Genomic DNA, 25806 nt, shown 5'->3' with positions numbered 1-25806 from the left:
AACTGAGGGCATGGACAGCAGCCCAACGCAGCGCTTGATGTCAAGAAGGCTGAAAACACCTTTACCTGTGACCAACAAGTTGCTCGAGCCTTGTGTGGTGCCAGGTGTTTTGGAGAAACTGCGTCAAAAAAAGCAGATATCCAAGCTCGGCTATGACAGGTCAGCCAGAGACTTACCTGAACTAAAAGTTGATGAGTGCATCCGTATGAAACCACTGCCTGGAGACCGAACTGGTCGCTGGAAAATAGGAAGCTGCGTGCAACAGGTTGCCCCACGCTCCTATCTCGTGGATGTGGAGGGTGCCCTGTATCGCCGCAATCGTGTGGACCTGAGAGTAGCTGAGTCGGCACCACCTCCCTGTTATGGACAGCCCTCGGATTTGCTAGCGGAGGAAAGGCACAACCAGAGCATCACAAGACCGGATGTGCAAAGTGAAGACAAAACTGCCATTGAGCCTGAGGGCTGCAATGCTAAGAGGCATTTGGTGAGAGTGAGCACACCAGCAGGGAGGACCTGCAGCACACCCTCAACACCGGCGATGGTCAAAGAGCCTCTCTCACACAGGAGCCCTGTTTTCTCCCGTAGTGGAAGACTGTCAAAACCCCCAAACAGACTTGATCTGTGAACTGTTACAAGTAACAGCAAGGACATGTAGTTATTGATTTGATGTCATTGATTGGTGGAAATGTTCAGCTCCTGGCATAATCCTATGTTATAATTTAGCCAGAATATTGTTATGTTGTGTTACCAGTTTACATCTCTTTTCGAAATTTTGGTAGAATAGATTGCATCACATGATATTAGTAATGTTAAAAAAGGGAGATGTTATAGGTGTTAGCTTGTGTTGATAACACCGCCCAGTGTACTGTGCACATGTACTTCCGGAGTCACCTCCGGGCCGGGAGTGCCGGACGCGGAACATGGATTGCTTGAACTACTAACGGCTCCGTGTCCTTTTATACGAGCGTCTGAAACATACAGTAGATCTTCGCTCAGTTCTGTAAGTAAACCTTTTTCACGGATGTCGAGATTCCTCCAAATTTATTCATTTGGTGTTATAAAGAGCATTAGCGACTGTTTAAAAAGCTAAGCATACGTGTTTGTGGTTTGTAATATTTTTACTTCTTGTCGAAGCCGTTGCTCCCACGGAAACGCCATTATAACAATAAGCTATTAATACACGTTATCACTGCAGGAAAACGCCTAGGGGAAGTATTAATATTGTTTTGTAATAACATTAACAATATGCGATTTATCATTAATTTTGTTATTGAAAGCGTCTTTGGAAAAACGCCACAATAAATCTTCTTCTTTGGACAAACGCCACGATAAAGCTAATTTAACATTGATATACACCTCAACACGCAATGCCATTGACGGAAATGGTGGGGAAAACCCGCTCGGGGGAGAAAATCCCCTTGGGGAGGGGGGCAAATTAATGCGCTACAACCTTCATTTTGTAACCCTTCGTCATACTGTCAAGTTTGGTTGAGATTGGATAAGCAACGATGGAATGTATTGGCGTCAAAAATTCATCAGACAGACAGACACGAAATGGCGTATTTTAGTATGATGATGATGTCCTCAGGGATCATTTTTGATGACAAATGACAAAAAATGTCATTTTTTTTTTCAAGTTGCAAAATGCAATTTTCATCGTCATGAATAATACACCACCGTAAAGGCCTAGACTAGTGCTAGACGTAATGCTGTAATGAATAATGACGTCCCAGACATAACATCGTCTTACTGCACCACCATCTTCCTAAATCCATTATCCTGACGCCGAACGTCTGGCATTCAGCCCATCACCTACAGACTTCAGATGGTCATATACAGTATATGGGTTATGTTGTTCAACTGACATCAGTGAAGCGACCAGATAGGTTGAGTGCTGGAAGCCAAGATGACGATTTGATTTCTCGACTTGGGAAAAACAGAGGCCTTTGTTTCCGATAGATTCTGACTATACCACAAAATCCCCATTTTCCAAAGAGAATACAGCTCAAACTAGAATGTCACTCAGTATCTAGAGCGCATATCCTCCACCAAGCCGAACACTACATTTTCTAACCCACTTATAGGCCGGATCTGGATTTGGGCCATAACTGAAATCTAATCACCTTCTTATTGTCACCTACCTAATTCATCCACCTAGTTTTGTCGTAATCTGTCCACAACCTTTTGGGATATTGTGCTATATCGTTTTTGGTCCCATATCTCAATGGTGAAAAATCATTTAAAAAAAAGTTTTAAAAATTTATACATTTTTTTAATGAAAAAATTAACGAAGAATAAAAAAAAGTTTTAAAAATTAAAAAAAATTTTTTTTTTAAAATAATTACTAACAATAAAAATTATAGGATGCAGATCCGGATCTTCACCAGAATCGAATCATTTCATCCTTGTCACACAGACACAACTTGTCCATCAAATTTCGTCCGCATCTGTCCACAAATTTTTGAGATATCCTGCTCACAGATAGCCAGACAGGGATGAAAGCATAAGCTACGTCCACCGTTGGTGGCAGAGGTAACAGACAAATTAACATCTACATCAATGACAGAAAGATCCTTCCTGCAGTGCATCACATGTTAAGGAGGTCACATGTTAGTTCAACCTGACTGCTATGGGTATTAAAAACAGAATGAGAGTACTCAGGGCATGTTCCTATCATGCGTTGGAATCCAATTGGGTAGATATGGCAGTATCTTAGTATGGCAGTATTCAGTATTTAGCTTGTGCTAAACTCGGTGTGAACAGTATTCCAGTACAACTCAAACTCAGCAGGTGCTGATCTCATGAACATGAATGAATGGGTACTTGCCAAGCTCCTGGTGTGAATGATCGGTTTTGTAATGGCATCACGGTCAGTGAAGGTGACATGGATGTCACACAAGTGAATATTAGAGGGAAGTCGATGGCCGATGCAAATCCCCATGCTTCCCACCGAAAGAAAAGTTGAAAGATGGCAAAAGGTTCCTCCAGGAATGACCCAATATCAAATTTTGAGTCTAATTTTTTTTGCTGTTTTGACCTCTGTGACCAGTGCCAGATTAAGCTTGCCAGGGCCGGGGGAAAGGAATATTTTCAGGCCGGTCTCAACATGAGTACCACCCCCGGAGCACAGGTCTTAGGTTGAGTAAAGAATCTCTCGTCTCTCTGGCTTATTTAGATTTAGAGTTGAAGGAGTTATATTAATAAAATACATTATTTTATTTTCCTCATTTAATTGATTACCTGCATCTGACCATCTGACTTCTAAAAAAAACATCAGAAAAGTCTCAAACAAAACTCACTACTAAGAATAATACTGAAACAATATAAAATGGACAATAAGACGAACACTGTAATGGAAAATAAAAAATAGCACCAGGTGGTGCGTACATTCCCCACGCTACGTAGAGGATGTGCACACGGGGATGTACATACCGTACAAAGCACCTCCTTGGACCTTTTTAAAATCATTTCATCAGTTTTTTTCATGATTAATATAGTCCGAAGTTCACACAATTTTTACATTAGGTTCTCCAATGAGTACCAGCAGAAATGGTTTGGTACACACTAAAAAAAAAAGTCACCTTAGAGCGTGCTCGTCTGCGTTCCCAAGCACCACCCTGATTTTTAAAGAGCCTCTCAGCTTAGTATGCATCTTAGTATTCTTACTCTTCTGTAAGCGCTCCCTCGGAACGTCCGCTCCAGACAAGACAAGACAGGAGTGCAACAAGAAGACAGAAGTTCCAGACAAGAAGAGCAAGTCACATGTTTTTGTTTCAGACGTTGCTGAACCTCCTCCTCTTCCTCCTTGCTCGCGTGTTTTCCTTTGCTCTTTTTTGTAATCTCATTATTTATAAACTTACAATATGACTTATAAATTATAATGTTGTCATTTATAAACTTAATTTTGTACACAGTTTCATTATTGTTTGCAAGGATGCAGTGAGAAGGGAAACAATTGATGAAGCTCTTTCACGAGCCTCGATTCAGTATACAAAAAAAAGAAAAAAAGCATGAATACAGTTTTTTGAATGATAATGATGGTTGGAATGATAACATAATGGTGTTAACATGTTCCACAGGGAGACAGTGGAGGCCCATTTGTGACCCAATGGCAGGACACATGGTTCATTACAGGTATCATCAGTTGGGGGGAGGGTTGTGCAGAACGTGGGAAGTATGGCGTCTACACTCGGGTCAGCAACTACTTGGATTGGATCCACCATCAGATGAGCCGTTAAATCGCTGCAACAGCCATAACATCATAATATGATAACACCTACCGACCGACCCCTCCTTTCGGTCCCACAACCACCACACTTACTCTCCTGCACCTTCACATCCACCACGCAATGACCGCATTTAAGAAGACCCTGTCTGCAGTGCATCATTATTTCCTTGGACATATCAACAAATTGGTGAGTTAGTTGAAGTTGAAAGTAAAAGTGATGAGTTTAAAAAAAAAACTAAAAGCTTCTTCTCTGATTGGATTTTATTGCATAGGTACCTAATGTTTTGCATGCCTTGAGATCACTACACGTATAACCAAAGGATGTAGTTTCCTCATAATAAATACACCCCCTGAAATCTGTGGATATGCATTGCCATTTGTTCCTACCCTACCAACCACATTCAGTAGTCTGTACAGCAAGGTCCAGGTAAGACACGATTCTCTGAGACGTATGCTAGCTTTACACCTACAATCCTTGTCCCGACCCACTGCTGTTACACATGCACAAAGTTATCCATCATCATGAAAAATATGTCATCATATCCTATAAGCTATTGTTCCACTTGATTATGAGGTTGTGTGGTCAATCCCTTAAGGGTCGCTGAGGGCTTCGGGACAACGGTTTCGTTCCTCAGGTTTAACTCCATTCTGTTCAAAACACAATGTGAAGAGACAAGCAGGAACATAGCCTGAGCTCCCACTTCAATCTCAGTACAGCTTTCAGGTGGGGAAATAGCATAATAATCATGTAAAGGGTACAACATTGTATTGCTAGGACATCTCAACTTCATTGTACGTTATAGTATAAAGGTGGAACATAGTGCAGAAGTTTCAAAAGTGTATATATATATATATATATATATATATATATATATATATATATATATATATATATATATATATATATATATATATATCAATGATAAAATCATTCCATCAAGGCTATGCGTTGATATAATAAAAACTCACCAATTCCTTGGTTGTTAGTTTGACACATATAGCAGCAAACATGCAATTGGAGGCAAAATAAGCGGTATTAGTAAGTGAGAGCGTGCTCCCATTTAGAGGAAACGATGGACAATTTCCAGGTCCCTAGAGATTGTGAGGCTTACAGAGTTGCCACTGATTGTAAAAGATGTCACAAAGTAGTTTGTGATGTCAAAGTGCACACAAATAACAAACACATTGGATTCAAGGTCATGCAGCAGTCTTCAAGGAAATCCGGGACATCGACCAATGAAAAGGCGGTATTTTGGTGGTAACCCTGAATTTGATCATCACTAAAATGATGTTTCTTAGACTCGATGAGTGCTTCTATAATTGCATAAAGTTGGAGGATTTCATGCTTCAGGTAAGCAGTAATAACCCTGATAATGAAGTGGGAAGACAGTCGGTGTTGCATGAGGGGAAAACAGCATTCGGGGAAATTGGAATTGCTTTCCTAAATGGCACCCTTTATGTGAAAAGGGACATGATGTTGGTTAATAAAATCGAGTCTTATCTGGGACCACAATAACAGTCATAGAGACTTCTTTTCATCAAATATGGGTGGAAACCAGCGACAAAATGCAGCGATGAAAATGACCATAAGAGTAGCCAGGATAGCTAGAAAGCCGACGGTGGAGGCGAAGATGGCCGAAGTTGGGGCAAGGCCATCATTGAGGGTCGCTGGAAGGGGACGAGTTGTCATGGTGTGCTCCATCATTAAAATTTCGTCGAAGATGGAGAGGAATGTGAAGATGTGGAACCACTGATGACTGTGACCAACAATGTCAAAGGTTCCAGGTTTGAGACATTCAGGAATCTGCAGACATGTGAGGTCATCGAAAAGACGATTGTCATTCAAGGCCTCTTAAAGGATAACAATATCACCCTTAGGGCAGTTGTAATTCATATCAATTCATATTGTGTGCTAGGCAAGGAGAGAAGTCCCATAGGGTTACTTTATAGTCACTCAATATTCCATTACGGTATATATGGATACCAGAATCCATATATACCGTGGATACCGCTCCTTTCTCCTCCCCTCCTTCTTAAAATATAACACATCATATTTTAGGATTATGAAGCCCAGTTATAAAAGAGGAATGTTTGTAGCATGATGTAAGCAGATCAATTTGAGTTGTTTAAATGACATAAAAACGGACAAATTGTGGGAATACACCTCACGGGTATGAGACTGAAAGATCCCTACATCCGCTGGGTTAATTTGACGCGAATCGACATTTCAGAACACACGACCGCGGCGAATCTGCCGGCATGATTGGCCAAGTGAGCCTGTCAGTGATCTGTGTTTGTTGTACTTTAGAGTGAACTCAATATGTCCATCGAAAGGGTTAATATGCCGATTCTCTAAGTGCTATGGGGCCCGCTCCAGACAACCGCACAAGTTTTCATTAAAACCGAAGATTGTCAGTGTGAGCCACAAAAGTATATTTTAATGCCACAAGTTGAAAAATGTTTGGCAAGTATGATGCATTACCTTTGTGATATTGAAAAGTCCTGCTAGAACAAGCCACCCCCAGTGGCGAAGAAACAGACCACCGGCGAGTGATGTACGTATAGAGTTCCCGTAAAGGGTCAGCTCAACCATCACAGGCAGTGTCAGCGTCTGAGGCAGTAAGAAGACCAGTGTCCGCACAAGGTAACGATGCTTCCAACATCTTCTCCGACTCAGGCAACATGCCGTTAAACACACACAGGCAAATAGGAAAGACAGAGGTTTGAACAGGGTGTGAAGCACGCCACAGAGATCCGTGTGAATTGGATTCAGCTCTGTGGTTTGAGGGAGAGCGACGTTAGAGGAGTAAGAAGATGGGTGCGACTTTCCACTGGCCCAGAATTTCAAATAACAGGGATCCAGGATCTGGAACAAAAGGATGATGGTTTCCTGCATCAAGGATTATTATCTGTAATTATTGGTTAGTCAAAATAGCTATTTGTTATACAGTACATGGTAGAACTTATTTGTGAACTGACTACCATAAATCATTTCAAGTTAGGAAATGTTAAATGTCCCAAATGGCTTCAGTGAATCATTTAGATTTCTCAACTGGAACTCCACTCGGCAGAGCGTTTCCCTCCACCAGAATGAACAGTTTACATCTTGTTTCCCACTGATAGGCTGGATCTGCATCCAGACGTTCACCAAAATCTAATCAGCGTTTTCTTGTCACCGACTCAACACAACCACCAAGTTTTGTCATAATCCATCGATAACTTTTTGAGATATCATGCTATATTATTTATATTTATATATACAGTATATATATATATATATACACTACATGGCCAAAAGTATGTAGACACCCAAACATCACACCCGTATGTGCTCGTCGAACATCTCTTTCCAAAATCATGCGCATTCATATGGAGTTGGTCTCCCCTTTGCTGCTATAACAGCCTCCACTCTTCCGGGAAGGCTTTCCACTAGATGTCGGAATATTGCTGCGGTGATTTGCTTCCATTCAGCCACAAGAGCATGAGTGAGGTCAGGCACTGATGTTGGGCGATTAGGCCTGGCTCACAGTCGGCGTTCCAATTCATCCCAAAGGTGTTCGATGGGGTTGAGGTCAGGGCTCTGTGCAGGCCAGTCAAGTTCTTCCACACCTATCTCGACAAACCATTTCTGTATGGACATCGCTTTGTGCATTGTCATGCCAAAACAGGAAAGGGCCTTCCCCAAACTGTTGCCACAAAGTTGGAAGCACACAATCGTCTAGAATGTTGATGTATGCTGTAGCGTTAAGATTTCCCTTCACTGGAACTAAGGGGCCTAGCCCAAACCATGTAAAACAGCCCCAGACCATTATTTCTCCTCCACCAAACTTTACAGTTGGCATTATGCATTCAGGCAGGTAGCGTTCTCCTGGCATCCGTCAAACCCAGATTCGTCCATCGGACTGCCAGATGGTGAAGCATGATTCATCACTCCAGCAAACGTGTTTCCACTGCTCCAGAGTCCAATGGCGGCGAGCTTTACACCACTCCAGCCGATGCTTGGCATTGCGCATGGTGATCTTAGGCTTGTGTGCGGCTGCTCGGCCATGGAAACCCATTTCATGAAGCTACCGACGAACAGTTGTTGTGCTGACGTTGCTTCCAGAGGCAGTTTGGAACTCGGTAGTGAGTGTTGCAACCGAGGACAGACGATTTTTATGCGCTACGAGCTTCAGCACTCGGCGGTCCTGTTCTGTGAGCTTGTGAACTTGTGAGTTCTGTGAGCCTACCACTTCGCAGCTGAGCTGTTGTTGCTCCTAGATGTTTCAACTTCACAATAACAGCACTTACAGTTGACCGGGGCAGCTCTAGCAGGGCAGAAATTTGAGGAACTGACTTGTTTTGAGGAATTTGAGGAATATTTATTTTATCGTATCCAGATCTTCACGAAAATTGAATCAATTCGTCTTTGTCATACACCAAACCTGTCCACCAAGTTTTGTTCGAATCCGTCCATAACTTCTTGAGATATGCTGCTCACAGACAGCCAGATAGACAAACAGACAGACAGGAGTGAAAACATAACCTCTGTCCACCTCTGGTGGTGGAGGTAATGATTAGGTATTTGTGATTGAGCTGCAAAGATGTAAGCAGAAACCTGCAGGTGAGGGTTGATAAAATGGTAGTATGCCAGCGACGACGCTGCTCCATATAGGCTCACTGCACCATAGTCCAGGCAGTACCAAATGTCTCGAGCACGCAGCGAGAGTGCATTGAAGAGATGCGCCATGCTGCTAAACGCAAAAACTCCAGAAACCCCAGCGGCATATGCATACAGTGGGTAAAGCTGACTCTCTGTGTGCAAAATATACAGGGAAAATAGAACAAGGTGACATGGTGAGACTGTGGCAGTCTACAATGATATAGAGTTCAACGAGAACAACATTCAGCAGAAAGCAAACCTCCACCAGGCTGAACAGTTTACGTTTTGTATCCCACTGATAGGCCAGATCTGGATTCAGACCTGAACTAAAATCTAATCGGCTTGTTCTTGTCACCGACCCATCCTGTCCACCAAGTTTCATGCAAATCCAAATGCTGATCCTCATGTGCCAATCCCCTAAAATGACTGGACATCATCAATAAACAAAACCAACTTACGGATACTTGCCCACAAACTAGCAGGTTTAAAATCTGTTTAGACCGAATTACAAGTCTTTGCAAATGGGATGGTTGTGAATGAGGACATTATTCCTGCGGACCTACACTCAACGATGGCGCAACGGTAGTTCAAAAGCTCAATAGTGCAATTGAAGAAGATGACCATCGGCTCATGTCCCCATGTGAACTGCGTAATCAGATTGGGCGCCATCATGGATAGTCACTTATAATGCTGAGATATGCATCCACTTTCAAATCCAAAGTTTGGTATTTGGAACAAACATCGATAAAGTCATTTGCACCATCTGCTGACAAAGCTTGGACCTACATTCTGCAATCTTTTGGTGGACATTACGTTTGTTTTAAGCAAAATTGGAACCAAACATGCAGCACCGAAAGCAGAACCAGGAAACTTCCTTGCAGAATTTGGTGAAACGGGCACCCTCCAAGAGCACGACATTGATAATGTTGAAAAATATCTGGTAAGAGTTTGGTCACTTTCAACGATATATATATATATATATATATATATATCTATATCTATATATATATATCTATATATATATATATATATCTATATATATACACATATATATTACACATATATATATTGTTGCGAATATGGAATTTGGCCTCCATATCCGCTTGTAAATATTCCCCTATTTTCTCCGATACTCCCCAACTCTCCCTTACCCCATTCCCTAGTCCCATTGTCTGTAAACAACACCCATTAGAGCCGATCTTCCCCTTCATCCCCCCATTAAATGTCGTGCCCAGGTCCCCCGCACCACACGTAGACAATTATAGGACATCTTGCTAGTTATTCTTAATCTATGTCAGTTAAGGACTTGTTTCCATTAATTATGACTCTTCGTTGCACCAGAATGTGATTATATGGCACCTGTTAGGAAGTTTAGGACCTCCCCATACCTCTCCGCATCTCTTCCCCATGAAGAAGCGCCAACTACAACAACAACAACAAAAGAGGGGGGCGGCGCGGTGACGGCATGGGGAGTGGGCGTCCTCCTTCCGGCTCGGTTAGCCACCATTGACCACGCGCTCCACGGGGTTACCACGAAGGGGCTCCCTGTCGGCCCCTCGTCAAGGGCGGAGCCGGTAACCCCCGCACCCAATGAGAAGCCATGGGCCGATGCCATCTGGGGCGGCGCTAACGAGCCGAGGGCGTGTCACTCCCCGCCGGATATACGCGGCCCCGCGCCGGATGTGACGTGAGATGCGCACCCAGCTTGGAGAAGGAAAGCCACCTGCGAGCGCTGAGTCAGATGCGCACCCAGCTTGGAGAAGGAAAGCCACCTGCGAGCGCTGAGTCAGATGCGCACCCAGCTTGGAGAAGGAAAGCCACCTGCGAGCGCTGAGTCAGATGCGCCCCTAGCTGGTGAAAGAACGTTACCACCTCGAGCGCTGTGCAACCTTCCGCATCTTTGGACCGGACCGGACCGTACTGTACCCTGCCCCGAGCCCAGGAGGACCTGGAGCCATCGATCCTGCCTTTCCTAGCCATCAAACCCCCGTGTGAGTCAGCCGTTGTCCCGTGTGTCTGTCGTCTGTCCGGGGTTAATATAAGAGTGTGTCTAAGTGCCTGTCTTCCTGTAATATACCTCTAGCCCCTGTAATCTAACCTTTTCCGTACGAATATACTTGAGAATCGAAACATTGGTGTCGTATTGTGTTATTGTAATCCAGCCGGGTGTCTTCTTTTTCTTATTGAGCCAGCGTGGCGCGGCTTCGTCAACGTCGAGTATAATCGGTAACTTGTGCAGACGTGGTCATACCAAAACCGCTCGGTAAACTAACATCTAAGCCACGTCTGTAACAATTGGTGTCGAGGAGTGGAATTCGGACCCGGGACTAAATTAGTTAGGCCCAAATTTTGGGAGGGAAATCGATTCGGAGCGCGTACTGCGCTCGACGGAATTATAACGAAAAAAAAAAAAATTTGGATTTGTTTTACGAAACTCGAATTTTGCAAGTCGCGCTATGGCGGATCAAGACGGCTGGGGTCCGGTAGGGGAGAGTGAAGCAGGGTCGGTCCAGGACCAAATTGAGGGACATGAGGAGAGCGAAGCAGTGAGGGCGGCAGGTTCGCAAAATAGCGCCGTCACGCACGAAGTAGCGGGCGCGCAAAAAGGCGCCTCGCACGAGCGTGCGGTAGCCGAGCCGGCTGTATCAGCGGGCTTTAACATGCAGCCGATTGACATGCAGGCCCTCATTGCGCAGTTACAGGCAGCTGTACAGATGAGTATGGGGAGCCAGATTGAGCGATTGGGTGAGCGGTTGGGGAACCGGATGGATGCTCAGGGTGAGCGATTAGAGGGCCAAATGAGGGGTACCGGTGAGAAGTTAGACAATAATTTTGAGGAGTTAGACAAGAAAATTGAGAAGTTAGACAATAATTTTGAGGAGTTAGACAAGAAAATTGGGAAGTTAGACAATAATTTTGAGGGGTTAGACAACGGGATGAAAGAGGTGAAACATGGGTTAACGGGGGTAGAAAATAGAATGGCTGCCCAGGAGAATCAGATAGAGGGAGTGAAAAATGGGGTAGAGGGAGAGGAGATTAGAAGAGGTGTGAGTGAGGAGGTCGGAGGAGTGCGCGAGGAGGTGAGGCACTGTAAGGAGCACATGGAGAAGGAGGTGAGAAAGGGGACTGTAAAGTTACAAGGGGGCATAGAGGACCTGACGCAGGAGGTGGAGCAGCTGACGGTGGGACAGACGGAGTTAGTGGAGCAGGTTCAAAGGAACACTGCGGTATTAGGAGGGTTGAAAGCGACACGGAAAGAAGTGGAAGAGGGGGTGAGCGAAATTAAGAAGCGACGGAGAGGGGATAACAAAGAGATAAAAGAGGAGATAAAAGAATTGGTCCAAAGTCTGTGTTTGGATCGTGATGATGTGCTCATTAACCGGATGAGGGATTCGCAGGTGATGGAGGAGAAGCGAAGAGGAAGAGGACCCGGTGTAAGTGGTGACCAATATGGTCGTGCGTATGATGCGCCAGGGGATTTAAGAGGCTTGGGGGTCGAGATAGACCCGGGTGTTCGTGAGAGGCCGTTGGTGAAGTGTGCGACAGGTCTGGTGTGCGAAAATGGAGGTGTGCAAGAAAGTCCGACTCTGGGGTGTGTGAGGAAAAAGTGCGTGCCAAGGAGTGAGGGTGCTGGCGAAAGTGAGTCGGTCGTAGCGTGTGTGCGAGGGAGCACATGGAAGCGCGGTGTGGTGAGTGTTACAGAGGGTGTGACGGGAGAGTGTGCGCGAGGAAGGTGTGTGACGGACAGGTGCATGGGGAAAGAGTGCGCTGTCAAAGGCAAGGAAGAATGCACACCTGTGGTGAGTGTTACAGAGGGTGTAACTGGAGAGTGTGCGCGAGAAAGGTGTGTGACGGACAGGTGCATGGAGAAAGAGTGTGCTGTCAAGAGTAAGGGTGAGTGCGCGGTCAGGAATGGAGGTGAAAGTAGTGAGAGTGACATGGAGCGTGAGTTAGTTGTGATAGGTGAGCGAGGATGTACACCTGGGATGGAAGGATGCACACCTGGAATGGTAGAGCGTGAGTGGGAATGCACGCTGGAGTTGGTGGTGAGGCACGTGGTTGGGTGTGCGAATGAGGGCACACCTGTGATTGTCACAGAGGAGGTGACCGCGGAGGGGGCGCGAAGCGGTGTATTGGTGAGGTGTGCGAGCGACGAATGTGTGCCAAAGTGTTCGGTGGTCAGGTGTGTGACCAAGGCTGTGAGTGGAATGAGGGTACCTGGGTGTGTAAGGAAGGGTACGAGGAGCATGGGCACAGCTGCATGTATGAGCAAGGAACGGGCTGCGGGGTGTAAGCATGCAGGTGAAGCATCGACGTTACACGGGTTAAAGGTCAGGTCGACTTTTAGCCGAAGCGGGCCCTCGGTGCGTGCCGGGCTTCGCGTGCCGCGAGAACCAGCGGGGATCCGAGCCACGGCGGGTTCGAAAGAACCGCCGTGCGCGATCCACGCTGGGCCTCGCTTTGAACGGCCACGTCTGTGCTCCAATAGGCGGAGCGGGCGGCCCGATAGGAAGGGTCGTTATGGCGACCACGTTTTGTTGAGACGTGCCGGCAGGTCGAGATCGGGACATTGGATGGCTCCGCGCCGAGGTGATGCGTGGGATCTCGGCCCGGGTAAGCCCCCGTCCCTGCACCGAGTGCCGGACGCATTCAGCCGCTGGCACAAAACAACCAGCATCCATTGCTTGGCTTTACGAAGCCGGGCTTTGGACAGGGATTGGCGCACCGAGAGGTATTAGTGAGTCGACTGGGTGATGAGGTTAGTGTTTTGGACCCAAAATTAGAGAAAAACAAAATTTGATGATTGGCAAGGGATTGGCAGTAGTGATTGGCAGATGATGGGCAGTGATTGGCAAATTTTTGATTTGTTGAAATTTGATGTGCAAAATTGGTAGTGAGAGACCCCCGATGTGGGGGGATGGCAAATCCACCATCCTTCCCATGGGGGGGCAAAGGAGCAATAGCTTATGGGGTGTATGGCAGTGAAAACTAGCCCGGGTGGGTTAGGATATGGTGTGTAGGGATCTAGCGAAGATGACATTAGGTAACGTTAAGGTTAGTTAGTGACTGATACCTGTAGTGGGGACGCAGGTAGATTAGAGTGGATGATAATGACGAGGGAGCGCAATAGTTTAAAGGGACGACTGGGAAGCGCAAGTTTCAGAAGGGAGTAGTTAGCTGAGATGATGCCGTGTGTGTGAGAATTGAACAGGTGTGATTGCACAGGTGTGCAACTGGACAGGTGTGTGGAGCAGTGTATGAGTAGTGAGTGTTGTGGATCAGCGCGAATGCGCTTGGGGAGAGAAGGGTGCAGGTGGCACCAGGTGTGAGAACACAGGTGTGCAGGTACAGGTGTGTGGAGAGAGTTGGAGTAAGTGGTACGGAGTGGTGTGCATGGTGCGAAGGTGTGGATGGGGGAAGAGTGGACCCCCTTTCACGAGTACCCGGGGCGGGTAGTGTAAGTGTTAGGTAGAGGGAGCAGGTAAATTATGGTTGGATATTGGCATTTGTGGTGCGGTTGCAGAATGGTGTTGTGAATGGGTGCATTAGTGTTGTGGAAATGGCTGGGCGTGTAGCCTGTTAGTGTGTGTAGTTGGTTGGGCACTCCACCACTGTGAGGATGTCGGCCAGGTGAGGCCGCAGGTGGGCTCTGGGAGCCGGTAGTTGTGAGTGGGTGCCTGAGGATCCCGGGTGTGGATCGGGCAGCCCAGTGCCAGAGAGGGCACGGAGTGGGGAGAGAGCCAGAGGGCCTTCCCCTGGTAGTTAGGTTAGGGTAAGGAGCAGGTAAGCTCGGAGGCAACTGCAGTGGTGGAGGTGTGCAGGTGGGTAGACCCACTGGGAGAGGTACACGTCGCAGCCCAGAAATTGTACGAGGGCACCGGGAGATGAATCGGGGGAGTGAGACCCCAAATTGAAGAGCACCACAGTTTGGCCAATGGGAATTGGTTTTTAGAACCCATAGCGTAAGAGGGCCAATGGTTTGGCCGGAGAAAGACCCCGGGTAGTGTAAAGTTGTTAAAGTCATTTAGGAGATAGTTAGGATTGATGAACCTGTCGCACCATACGCAGCCACTTACCTGTGGTGATGATGATGACTCCACACCTGTGTTTTCTTTGTTTTGTTGCAGGAGATGAATCGCTGTGTGGATTTGTGAGACGCATCACGACGTGGATGAGACATTGGGGTGATTCCAGCTCTCCCTCCCTAGGAGGGACTGATGATGAATTGGTAATGGCAAATTATGATGTTGAGTTGGAGATGGCAAATTTTGATGAGAGTTGAAAATGGCAAATTTGATTGGTTAGGAGGGAGAGAAGACGAATTTGGTTTATGGGAGGAACGGGGAAGACAGTAGGGATGTTTGTTGATTTGTAAAGTAGATGTTTATGGGTAGTGTTGTGTTTTGTGGATACAGTAAGGGGTAAGGGAGGGGCCATGTAGGTTACCTGGTGGGGGGGGGGGCGTACGGTAGGAACGTACCTGTCTCACCTGGTTCCCATGTGCCCCCAGTGTGCATGACCTTACATTGCGTGCACTTTTGCGCCCTTATCCCCCTTACTCACTTGTCTTCTTCTTTTGTCTCCCACCTCCGAGGATCTGGCTTTGGGGCAGAGAGTGAGAGGAGAGAGAGGTGCTGGCTTCGCAGTTGTGGGCCTGCACTTTCGCTGCTTGCTGCCTGGATCGATACACCATATGGACCGCAATGTTTGTGGCCACCCACAATGGACCGCAGTTCTTATGTGGCCGAGCACCACCCGTGGATGGACCTATGGGTCAACGTGGCACCTATGCCATACAGGTGAACCACTTATAGTTGACACCACTGAAGGCCAAAATACAGAAATGGACGCGGTTGGCGCCTTTCTTTATTTTTTGAAAGAGGCAAGAAGGCCAAGTGCACCACACGAAGGCAAGACCAGCGGCAGAACATCGGCCGGCTGCGACACCACACAATGATTCATAAACACTTTATTGGTGCACCGGATGGTGCTCACTGTGTGATGGGGTGGTGCTTTTCGTGCTGGGAAAGGGTGCTCTGCACGTCATTAAAGGCCGTAGGCCACAGAGCACTCGTGGGTTGGTGTATCGATGCTGGCATGCGTGCTCTCTCTCTATGCATAACATCTGCATGTGTTCCTCCAAAAACAGGTCCTGGATCGTAGTGTAAATAGCAGCGTAGTCTTGTAAATAATGCTCCCTACCGGCTGTATGTTTAGTTTGAGAATTCTTTCCGGATTCGGTTATCCTGTGGGTGTGTTTCTGTGAGGAGAAGGGTGCAACGTCGCAGGGGGACATATTTACTCATTTGTGAATATCAGTAAAACTGTCGCACTCAGGGTAGAGTTAATAGTAGAGGGAACTACATTGCGTGCCACACTAAAGTAGGTAAAAATTTATCGGGTCGGGACGCCCCGAGGGTAGAGAAGGGTGCAATGTTGCGAATATGGAATTTGGCCTCCATATCCGCTTGTAAATATTCCCCTATTTTCTCCGATACTCCCCAACTCTCCCTTACCCCATTCCCTAGTCCCATTGTCTGTAAACAACACCCATTAGAGCCGATCTTCCCCTTCATCCCCCCATTAAATGTCGTGCCCAGGTCCCCCGCACCACACGTAGACAATTATAGGACATCTTGCTAGTTATTCTTAATCTATGTCAGTTAAGGACTTGTTTCCATTAATTATGACTCTTCGTTGCACCAGAATGTGATTATATGGCACCTGTTAGGAAGTTTAGGACCTCCCCATACCTCTCCGCATCTCTTCCCCATGAAGAAGCGCCAACTACAACAACAACAACAAAAGAGGGGGGCGGCGCGGTGACGGCATGGGGAGTGGGCGTCCTCCTTCCGGCTCGGTTAGCCACCATTGACCACGCGCTCCACGGGGTTACCACGAAGGGGCTCCCTGTCGGCCCCTCGTCAAGGGCGGAGCCGGTAACCCCCGCACCCAATGAGAAGCCATGGGCCGATGCCATCTGGGGCGGCGCTAACGAGCCGAGGGCGTGTCACTCCCCGCCGGATATACGCGGCCCCGCGCCGGATGTGACGTGAGATGCGCACCCAGCTTGGAGAAGGAAAGCCACCTGCGAGCGCTGAGTCAGATGCGCACCCAGCTTGGAGAAGGAAAGCCACCTGCGAGCGCTGAGTCAGATGCGCACCCAGCTTGGAGAAGGAAAGCCACCTGCGAGCGCTGAGTCAGATGCGCCCCTAGCTGGTGAAAGAACGTTACCACCTCGAGCGCTGTGCAACCTTCCGCATCTTTGGACCGGACCGGACCGTACTGTACCCTGCCCCGAGCCCAGGAGGACCTGGAGCCATCGATCCTGCCTTTCCTAGCCATCAAACCCCCGTGTGAGTCAGCCGTTGTCCCGTGTGTCTGTCGTCTGTCCGGGGTTAATATAAGAGTGTGTCTAAGTGCCTGTCTTCCTGTAATATACCTCTAGCCCCTGTAATCTAACCTTTTCCGTACGAATATACTTGAGAATCGAAACATTGGTGTCGTATTGTGTTATTGTAATCCAGCCGGGTGTCTTCTTTTTCTTATTGAGCCAGCGTGGCGCGGCTTCGTCAACGTCGAGTATAATCGGTAACTTGTGCAGACGTGGTCATACCAAAACCGCTCGGTAAACTAACATCTAAGCCACGTCTGTAACAATATATATATATATACACATATATATATATATATATACAGTATATACATCACACAAGGTTAAACAAAGCTCTTGTTGAACTGCCACTAACATCAAGCTCGGTCAAAGCACATATATGCCGAGTATTGTTTGCGACGAGGGATGCACTTACTCCCTTTCATAATCCTAATGTAAATTTGCAATTAGTCACTGGCTATGACACCCACCGATACAAATTTTTATAACTGACCCAAGGCATCGAAAAGCTACATATATCGAACAAACAGTTTCAAATGGAGAACCTCGCCGCCATTAGAGCATTTAAATTGCATCAGACGTGGCAATAAATGCGAATCGTTGCTCCCAGATTGCCGGCCCAATGACAGAAGACGCCATTTGCATTTTTGCCGTGTCCATCTCTACCCCGTTTGGAATCCTGTGCGGGCATGGGCAACTTGCTAGTGGCTACAACACCGCAAATGGGATGAAATGGATGGACTTTTATTACCATCTAAATGTCACAGACAGCTGTCGGACGAATCATTAACTGTGTGCGGGTGTGACACTTGCAATACGAGATGCAAATGTGGGATGTTCGGGGTGACGTGCTCAGTCTTTTTGCAAGTGCGAAACAGAATGCCGCATTTTATTCTTGAATTACCACCTTGATGAAGGTTGATGTGTTGTGTATAATATTGTCTGGAATGAATTTGGAGACATTCCCCTACCTGGATATACACATAACTATTTGCCGATACATTTGGAGTCGAGGCGTATAATAAAATTATATTCCATATATTGTTGGCATACATTGGTCTTACCAGTGCAAGTGTGACTTTAATTCACCATTTTGCGTGTGATTGTCATCTATCTATAATTCCATTAATCTCTGTGTGTATGTGTGGGCGGGTACTTCCAGTACGCCGCGCTTTACTATATTCGAGGATCATTTTTGATGGGGTTATAGTTCAGATTGTGGATCATATCCATCTCACCACGGCCACCGTGTGTGCTGAGAAGGGACGCAAACTTGGCGAGACACAAGAGCAAAGGTCCAAAGTGCGTCCAGAAGTTCAAAGTTTCATTGGTGAGCATGAAAGCTGAACGAATGCAGTCACGTGGTGACGAACCAAGCGCTCTGTATCCAGACGTGATGAAATATTCTGTTGCAGCAAATGGAATCTCCTTGGAGAGAAGCAGTTCAGAGCGATGACGTCGTAACGTGGCCATATCTGGAGGAGGATTAAAGTTGATGCAATTATACTCATAACTGTTATAAGTGAATGAATTGCAACAAGTTAATGCAGACTTTTACCTCCAAAGTAAAAGATCACGACTAATACTATTACTACTACTACTACTACTATTATTACTACTACTATTACTACTACAACTACTACTACAACAACTACTACTATTACTACTACTACTACTACTACTTTTTATCATCGGGCACCCGGTAAAGAAACTAAGCAAGTCACGGGATCTCCTTGTTAACTTTGTTTTAGCCTGTGGGGAAATGGCAATATATAAAACCAGGAAGGCAAAAATTGAGAAAGATGTGGTGGAACACAGTTCTATATGTCTGAAGGGCGAAATACGCTCACGCATTATTTCGGAGTACAAGGCGGCAGAATATAGTAACACTGTTCAAAAGTTTAAGGAAACCTGGACTATAAATGATGCACTTTGTACGGTCTCCCCACAAGATACTTTGCTCTTATTTGTATAAATGTGTTATTTGGCATTCTTTTTGGTGTTCTTTGGCGTTCTTTTACCTTCCCTTTATCTGTCTTGGTAGTGCTTTCTCTTCAAAATGCACTACCTTGTCTACTGTAGTTCAAACCATGAACTTGCAGAGATGAGGAATTGAGCGACATTAAACTGGGAACATATTGTTGCGGATATGGGATTTGCATCCATCCATATCCGCTTGTAAATATTCCCCTATTTCCTCAATACTTCCCAACTATCCCCAATCCCCCATTCCCTAGTCCCATTTTCTGTAAACAACACTCTGTAGACCCGACCTCCCCCTATTTCCCCCATTAAATGTCGCATCCAGGTCCACCGCATCTCACGTAGACAACTATAGGACATCTTGCTAGTTATTCTTAGTCTATGTCAGTTAAGGATTCGTTTCCATTAATTCTGACTCTTCGTTGCACCAGAATGTGATTGTATGGCACCGTTAGGAAGTTTAGGACCTCCCAATACCTCCCCGCAGCTCTTCCTCACGGTTCAGCAACAAGAACAACAACAACAATGGCGGCGGCGCGGGGAGTGCGCGTCCTCACTCCGGCTTGGTTGGTAGGGGGTGTTGGGAGGGCACCAGGCCTTCCCCACGAGCCGCCATCAAACATGTGCTCGACGGGGTTACCACGTAGGGGCTCGCTATCAGCTCCTCGTCAAGGGCGGAGCCCGGTAACCCCCGCACCCAATAGAAGCGGCGGACCGGTCCCATCTGGGGCGGAGCCAACCAGCCGAGGGCGTGTGACTCCCAGCTGAGCATGCGCAGGAAGAGGGAGGTGACGTCAGATGCGCGCTGAGCTTGGAGAAGAAAGACGCCACCTCCGAGCGCTGTGAGGCCTCCCTGCATCTTTTGGACCGTGCTTGATCCTGTCCCCGAGCCAAGGTGCACCTTGTGCTATCAACCGACCTGTCCTTCCCTGCCATCAATCCCTGTGTAAGTCGGTCTTGTTCCGTTTGTCTGTGGTCTGTCGGGGATAAGATAAGACTGTAACTAAGTGCCCATCTCTTCTGTGTCTTTTACCTCACTCTACCTTGTAATCTACCCCTTTTCTCCACCACTAATTATATCCTCCTCCGGAGGTCTTGAGAACTGTACCCCTTGCGTCGTTTCATTTATCCCAGTCGTTGTGTCCTTTCCATCATTGATTTAGCGTAGCGCGATTTGGCCAACGTTCGAGTGGAATCGGGTGAGTTGGGGGTAATCGGGTAAACTGTGCGAACACGGCGGCCATTCCGCTCGGTCAAGCAACATCTTTAGCCGTGTCCGTAACAATTGGTGTCAGGAAGTGAGATTGGACCCGAAGCGCGCTTAACGCGCTCAAAATTACAAGCAGTTGGAAATTGTTTTGTTTTACAAAAAAAAAACCCCGAATTTTGAAAGTCGCGCTATGGCAGATCAAGACGGCTGGGTTCCGGTAGAGCAGAGTGAGGCAGGGTCGATCCAGGACCAAATTGAGGGACATGAGGAGAGCGAAGCAGTGAGGGCGGCAGGTTCGCAAAATGGCGCCCTCGCGCACGAGGTTACGGGCGCGCAAAATGGCGCCTCGCACATGGCTACGGCAACCGCGCCCGCGACCGTAGCAGCGCCGTTGGTGGATTTGAACCTTTTTTTCCTGCAAATGAGGGCCCTTATGGGACAAATGGGAGACCAAATTGGAGGTTTGAAAAACAGTATAGAGGCTCAGAGTGAGCAAATGGGGGTAATGGGGTCCAATAGCGAGAAATTGAGGGAGGACATGGGGTCCAATAGCGAGAAATTGAGGGAGGACATGGGGGCCAATAGCCAACGGTTAGAACAAAGGATGGGGGCCCAGATCGGAGGGTTAGGGAGTAGAATAGAGGGATTAGACAATAGATTAGGGGAAATACAGGAGGGGTTAATGGGGGTGGAAAATAGAATGGCTGCCCAGGAGAATCAGATAGAGGGAGTGAAAAATGGGTTAGAGGGGTTAGAAAACAGTATGGAAGGCAAATTGAGGGACATGAGGGACCAAGCGGAAAGGGAAGTTAAACAAATGGGGCAGCAGATAGAGGGGGTCAGAATGGGGGTAGAAACTAAATTGGATGCTCACAGGGAGGAAATGGAGCAGATGAGGGTGGCATCTGGGCAGGAGATGCAAGTGATGGGAGAGGAGATCAGAAGAGGTGTGAGTGAGGAGGTCGGAGGAGTGCGCGAGGAGGTGAGGCACTGTAAGGAGCGCATGGAGAAGGAGGTGAGAAAGGGGACTGTAAAATTGCAAGGTGGTATAGAGGAGTTGACGCTGGGAGTAGAACAACTGACAGTGGGACAAAAGGAGTTGGGGGACCAGGTAAAGAAGAACACAGCGGTAATAGAGGGTTTAAAATCGACACAGAAGGAGATGAAAAAGGACGTAGGGGTAATTAAAAAAGAGTGTCAGACGGTACATGAGGACCTGACGAGGAAAATGAACAAGGTGGTAGAGGTGATGGAGGTTAAAGAGCGGGAGGTGCGGGAGCACATAGAAAAAAATAAGGTGGAGTTAGAGGAAGAACTTAAGGGGGTGCACGAGGAGATGAAGGAGGTGAAGCAGAAATTAGAAGAAGTGGAAGAAGGGGTGAGCGAAATTAAGAAGCGACGGAGAGAGGATAAGAAAGAGATAAAGGAGGAAGTAAAAGAATTGGTCCAAAGTCTGTGTTCGGATCGTGATGATGTGCTCATTAACCGGATGAGGGATTCGCAGGTGATGGAGGAGAAGCGAAGAGAAAGAGGACCCGGTGTAAGTGGTGACCAATATGGTCGTGCGTATGATGCGCCAGGTGATTTAATAGGCTTGGGGGTCGAGATGGACCCGGGTGTTCGTGAGAGGCCGTTGGTGAAGTGTGCGACAGGTCTGGTGTGCGAAAAAGGAGGTGTGCGAGAAAGTCCGACTCTGGGGTGTGTGAGGAAAAAGTGCGTGCCAAGGAGTGAGGGTGCTGTCGAGAGTGAGTCGGTCGTAGCGCGTGTGCGAGGGAGCACATGGAAGCGCGTAGTGAGGAGTGTTACGGAGGGTGTAAAGGGAGAATGCACGCCTGTGGTGAGTGTTACAGAGGATGTAACGGGAGAGGGTGCGCGAGAAAGATGTGTGACGGACAGTTGCATGGGGAAAGAGTGCGCTGTCAAAAGTAATGAAGAATGCACGCCTGTGGTGAGTGTTACAGAGGGTGTGACGGGAGAATGTGCGCGAGAAAGGTGTGTAACGGACGGGTGCATGAGGAAAGAGTGTGCTGTCGAGAGTAAGGGTGAGTGCGCTGCCAAGAGTGGAGGTGAGAGTAGTAAGAGTAACACGGAGCGTGAGTTGGTTGTGACAGGTGAGCGAGGATGTACACCTGGAATGGAAGGATGCACACCTGGAATGGTAGAGCGTGTGTGGGAATGCACACTTGAGTTGGTCGTGAGGCACGTGGTTGGGTGTGCGAGTGAAAGCACACCTGTGATTGTCACAGAGGAGGTGACCGAGGACGGGGCGCGAAGAGGTGTGTTGGTGAGGTGTGCGACCAACGAATGTGTGCCAAAGTGTTCGGTGGTCAGGTGTGTGACCAAGTCTGAGAGCGGAATGAGTGTACCGAGGTGTGTAAGGAAAGGTACGAGGAGCATGGGAACAGCTGGAGGTATGAGCAAGAAAGGGGTAGCGTATGCGTGTAAGCATGCAGGTGAGGCATCGACGGTAACCGGGTTAGCGGTTAGAGCGACTTTTAGCCGAATCGGGCCCTCGGTGCGTGCCGGGCTTCGCGTGCCGCGAGAACCAGCGGGGATCCGAGCCACGGCGGGTTCGAAAGGACCGCCGTACGCGATCCACGCTGGGCCTCGCTTTGAACGGCCGCGTCCGTGCTCCACTAGGCGGAGCGGGCAGCGCGATAGGAAGGGTCGTCATGGCGACCACTTTTTGTTGAGGCATTCCGGCAGGTCGAGATCGGGCCATGGGATGGCTCTGTGCCGAGATGGTGCGTGGGACCTCGGCCCGGGTAAACCTCCTTCCCTGCACCGAATGCGGGACGTATCCAGCCGCTGGCACCAAACAACCCGCATTCATGGCTTGGCTGTACGAAGCCGAGCTTTAGAAGTGAATTGGCGCACCGAGAGGCATTAGTAAGTAGACTGTAATGACGAGGATAGTGTTTTGGCCCCGAAATTAGAAAAACAAAATTTGATGATTGGCAAAGGATTGGCAGTAATGATTGGCAGATGATGGGTAGTGATTGGCAAATTTTTGATTTGTTGAAATTTGATGTGCAAAATTGGTAGTGGGAGATGCCCGATGTGGTGGGATGGCAACTCTGTCATCCCTCACAAACATGGGGCAAATGCGCTATAGATTATGGGGTGTATGGCAGTGAAAACTAGCCCGGGTGGGTTAGGATATTGTGTGTAGGGCCCTAGAAGAGGACATTAGGTAACGTTAAGGTCTAGATAGTGAAGGATACCTGTAGAGGGGACGCAGGTAGATTAAAGTGGATGATAATGACGAGGGAGCGCAATAGTTTAAAGGGACGACTGGGAAGCGCAAGTTTCAGAGGGGAGTAGTTAGATGAGATGATGCTGTGTGAGAACTGGACAGGTGTGTGGAGCAGTGTATGAGTAGTGAGTGTTGTGGATCAGCGCGAATGCGCTTGGGGGAGCGAAGGGTGCAGGCGGCACCAAGTATGAGAGCACAGGTGTGCAAGTACAGGTGTGTGGAATATATGGAGCAGAGAATGAGTGGTGTGGAGAGAGTTGGAGTAAGTGGTACGGAGTTGTGTGCATGGTGCGAAGGTGTGGATGGGGGAAGAGTGGACCCCTTTTCACGAGTACCCGGGGAGGGTAGTTTAAAGAATAGTTAGAAGGTATAGGTAAATTGTGGTTGGATATTGGCATTTGTGGTGCGGTTGCAGAATGGTATTGTGGATGGGTGCATTGGTGTGGTGAAATTGGCTGGTCGTGTGGCCTGTTAGTATGAGTGTGAATGGTTGGGCACTCCGCCACTGTTAGATGTCGGCCAGGTGAGGCCGCAGGTGGGCTCTGGGAGCCGTTAGTGTCAGTGGGTGCCTGAGGATCCCGGGTGTGGATCGGGCAGCCCGTGCCAGAGAGGGCACTGAGGGGGTGAGAGTGCGAGAGGGCCTTCCCCAGTTAGTTAGGTTAGGGTGAGGAGCAGGTGAGCTCGGTAGGCAACAACAGTGGTGGAGGTGTGCAGGTGGGCGGACCAGCTGGGAGCGTCACATGACCCAGCCACCGAAATTTTGCGGGGGCACTGAGTGATGAATCGGGGGAGTGAGACCCCAACTTGAGAAGCACCACAGTTTGGTCAATGGGAATTGGTTTTTAGAACCCATAGTGTAAGTTGGCCAATGGATTGGCAGGGAAAGACCCCGGGTAATGTAAAGTTGTTAAAGTCATTTAGGAAATAGTTAGGATTGATGAACCTGTCGCACCATATGCAGCCACTTACCTGAGGTGATGATGATGACTCCACACCTGTGTTCCTTTGTTCTGTGTTGCAGGAAATGAGAATTGCTGTTGGATTTGTGAGACGCATCACGACGTGGATGAGACATTGGGGTGATTCCATCTCTCCCTCCTTAGGAGGGACTGATGATGAATTGGTGATGGCAGATTTTGATGTTGAGTTGGAGATGGCAAATGTTGATGAGAGTTGGAAATGGCAAATTTGATTGGTTAGGAGGGAGAGAAGACGAATTTGGTTTATGGGAGGAACGGGGAAGACAGTAGGGACGTTTGTTGATGTGTAAAGTAGATGTTTATGGGTAGTGTTGTGTTTTGTGGATACAGTAAGGGGTAAGGGAGGGGCAATGTAGGTTACCTGGTGGGGGGGGGGGGCGTACGGTAGGAACGTACCTGTCTCACCTGGTTCCCATGTGCCCCCAGTGTGCATTACCTTATATTGCATGCACTTTTGCACCCTTACCACCTTACTCACTTGTTTTCTTTTGTCTCCCACCTCCGAGGATCTGGCTTTGGGGCAGAGAGAGAGGAGAGAGAGGTGCTGGCTCCGCAGTTGTGGGCCTGTACTTTCGCTGCTTGCTGCCTGGATCGATACACCATATGGACCGCAATTTTGGTGGCCGCCCACAATGGACCGCAGTTCTTTGGCGGTCAAGCACCACCCATTGATGGACCTCTGGGTCAACGTGGCACCTATGCCATACAGGTGAACCACTTTTAGTTGGCCCCCCTGACGGCCACAATTTATAAATGGACGCGGTTGGCGCCTTTCTTTATTTTTAAAGAAGCCAGAAGGCCAAGTGCACTCCATGAAGGCAAGACCAGCGGCAGAACATCGGCCGGCTGCGACACCACCGGTGACCATGGACACTTGATTGTGCCTTTTTTATTGAACACTTTATTGGTGCACCGGATGGTGCTGACTGTACATAATGGGGTGGTGCTTTTGGTGCTTGGACGGGGTGCTCTGCACATTATTAAAGGCCGTAGGGCCACAGGGCACTCGTGGGTTGGTGTATCGATGCTGGCATGCGTGCTCTCTCTATGCATAACATCTGCATGTGTTCCTCAAAGAACAGGTCCTGGATCGTAGTGTAAATATCAGTGTA

At 47.8% G+C, this 25806-nt stretch overlaps 2 protein-coding genes across 7 annotated transcripts in view; one reads left to right on the top strand and one right to left on the bottom strand.

The window, feature by feature from the left end:
* Positions 1–4584, top strand: part of LOC137415455 (coagulation factor X) — an 80616-nt gene extending 76032 nt beyond the window's left edge. For all 6 annotated transcript variants that reach the window (XM_078767549.1, XM_068101037.2, XM_068101034.2 and 3 more), the window contains one exon: positions 4080–4584. In XM_078767549.1, the coding sequence (XP_078623675.1) occupies positions 4080–4238 (159 nt within the window). In that variant the 3' untranslated portion in view covers positions 4239–4584. The remainder of the gene's footprint in view (positions 1–4079) is intronic.
* Positions 4585–5615: 1031 nt separating this feature from the next.
* PAQR9 (progestin and adipoQ receptor family member 9) overlaps positions 5616–25806 on the bottom strand; it is a 47759-nt gene continuing 27568 nt past the window's right edge. Inside the window, exons 2-5 of the mRNA XM_078767551.1 lie at positions 18504–18740; positions 8826–9022; positions 6711–7094; positions 5616–6032 (exon numbers count right to left, since the gene is read on the bottom strand). Of these exons, the coding sequence (XP_078623677.1) occupies positions 5748–6032; positions 6711–7094; positions 8826–9022; positions 18504–18738 (1101 nt within the window). The 5' untranslated portion in view covers positions 18739–18740 and the 3' untranslated portion in view covers positions 5616–5747. The remainder of the gene's footprint in view (positions 6033–6710; positions 7095–8825; positions 9023–18503; positions 18741–25806) is intronic.

This window comes from Myxine glutinosa, chromosome 13 (assembly GCF_964187855.1).
Source record: "Myxine glutinosa chromosome 13, kmMyxGlut1.1, whole genome shotgun sequence".
In the NCBI taxonomy this organism is placed as follows: domain Eukaryota; kingdom Metazoa; phylum Chordata; class Myxini; order Myxiniformes; family Myxinidae; genus Myxine; species Myxine glutinosa.
Note: the sequence above shows the minus strand (reverse complement) of the source record. Positions and strands in the feature narration are given on the sequence as shown.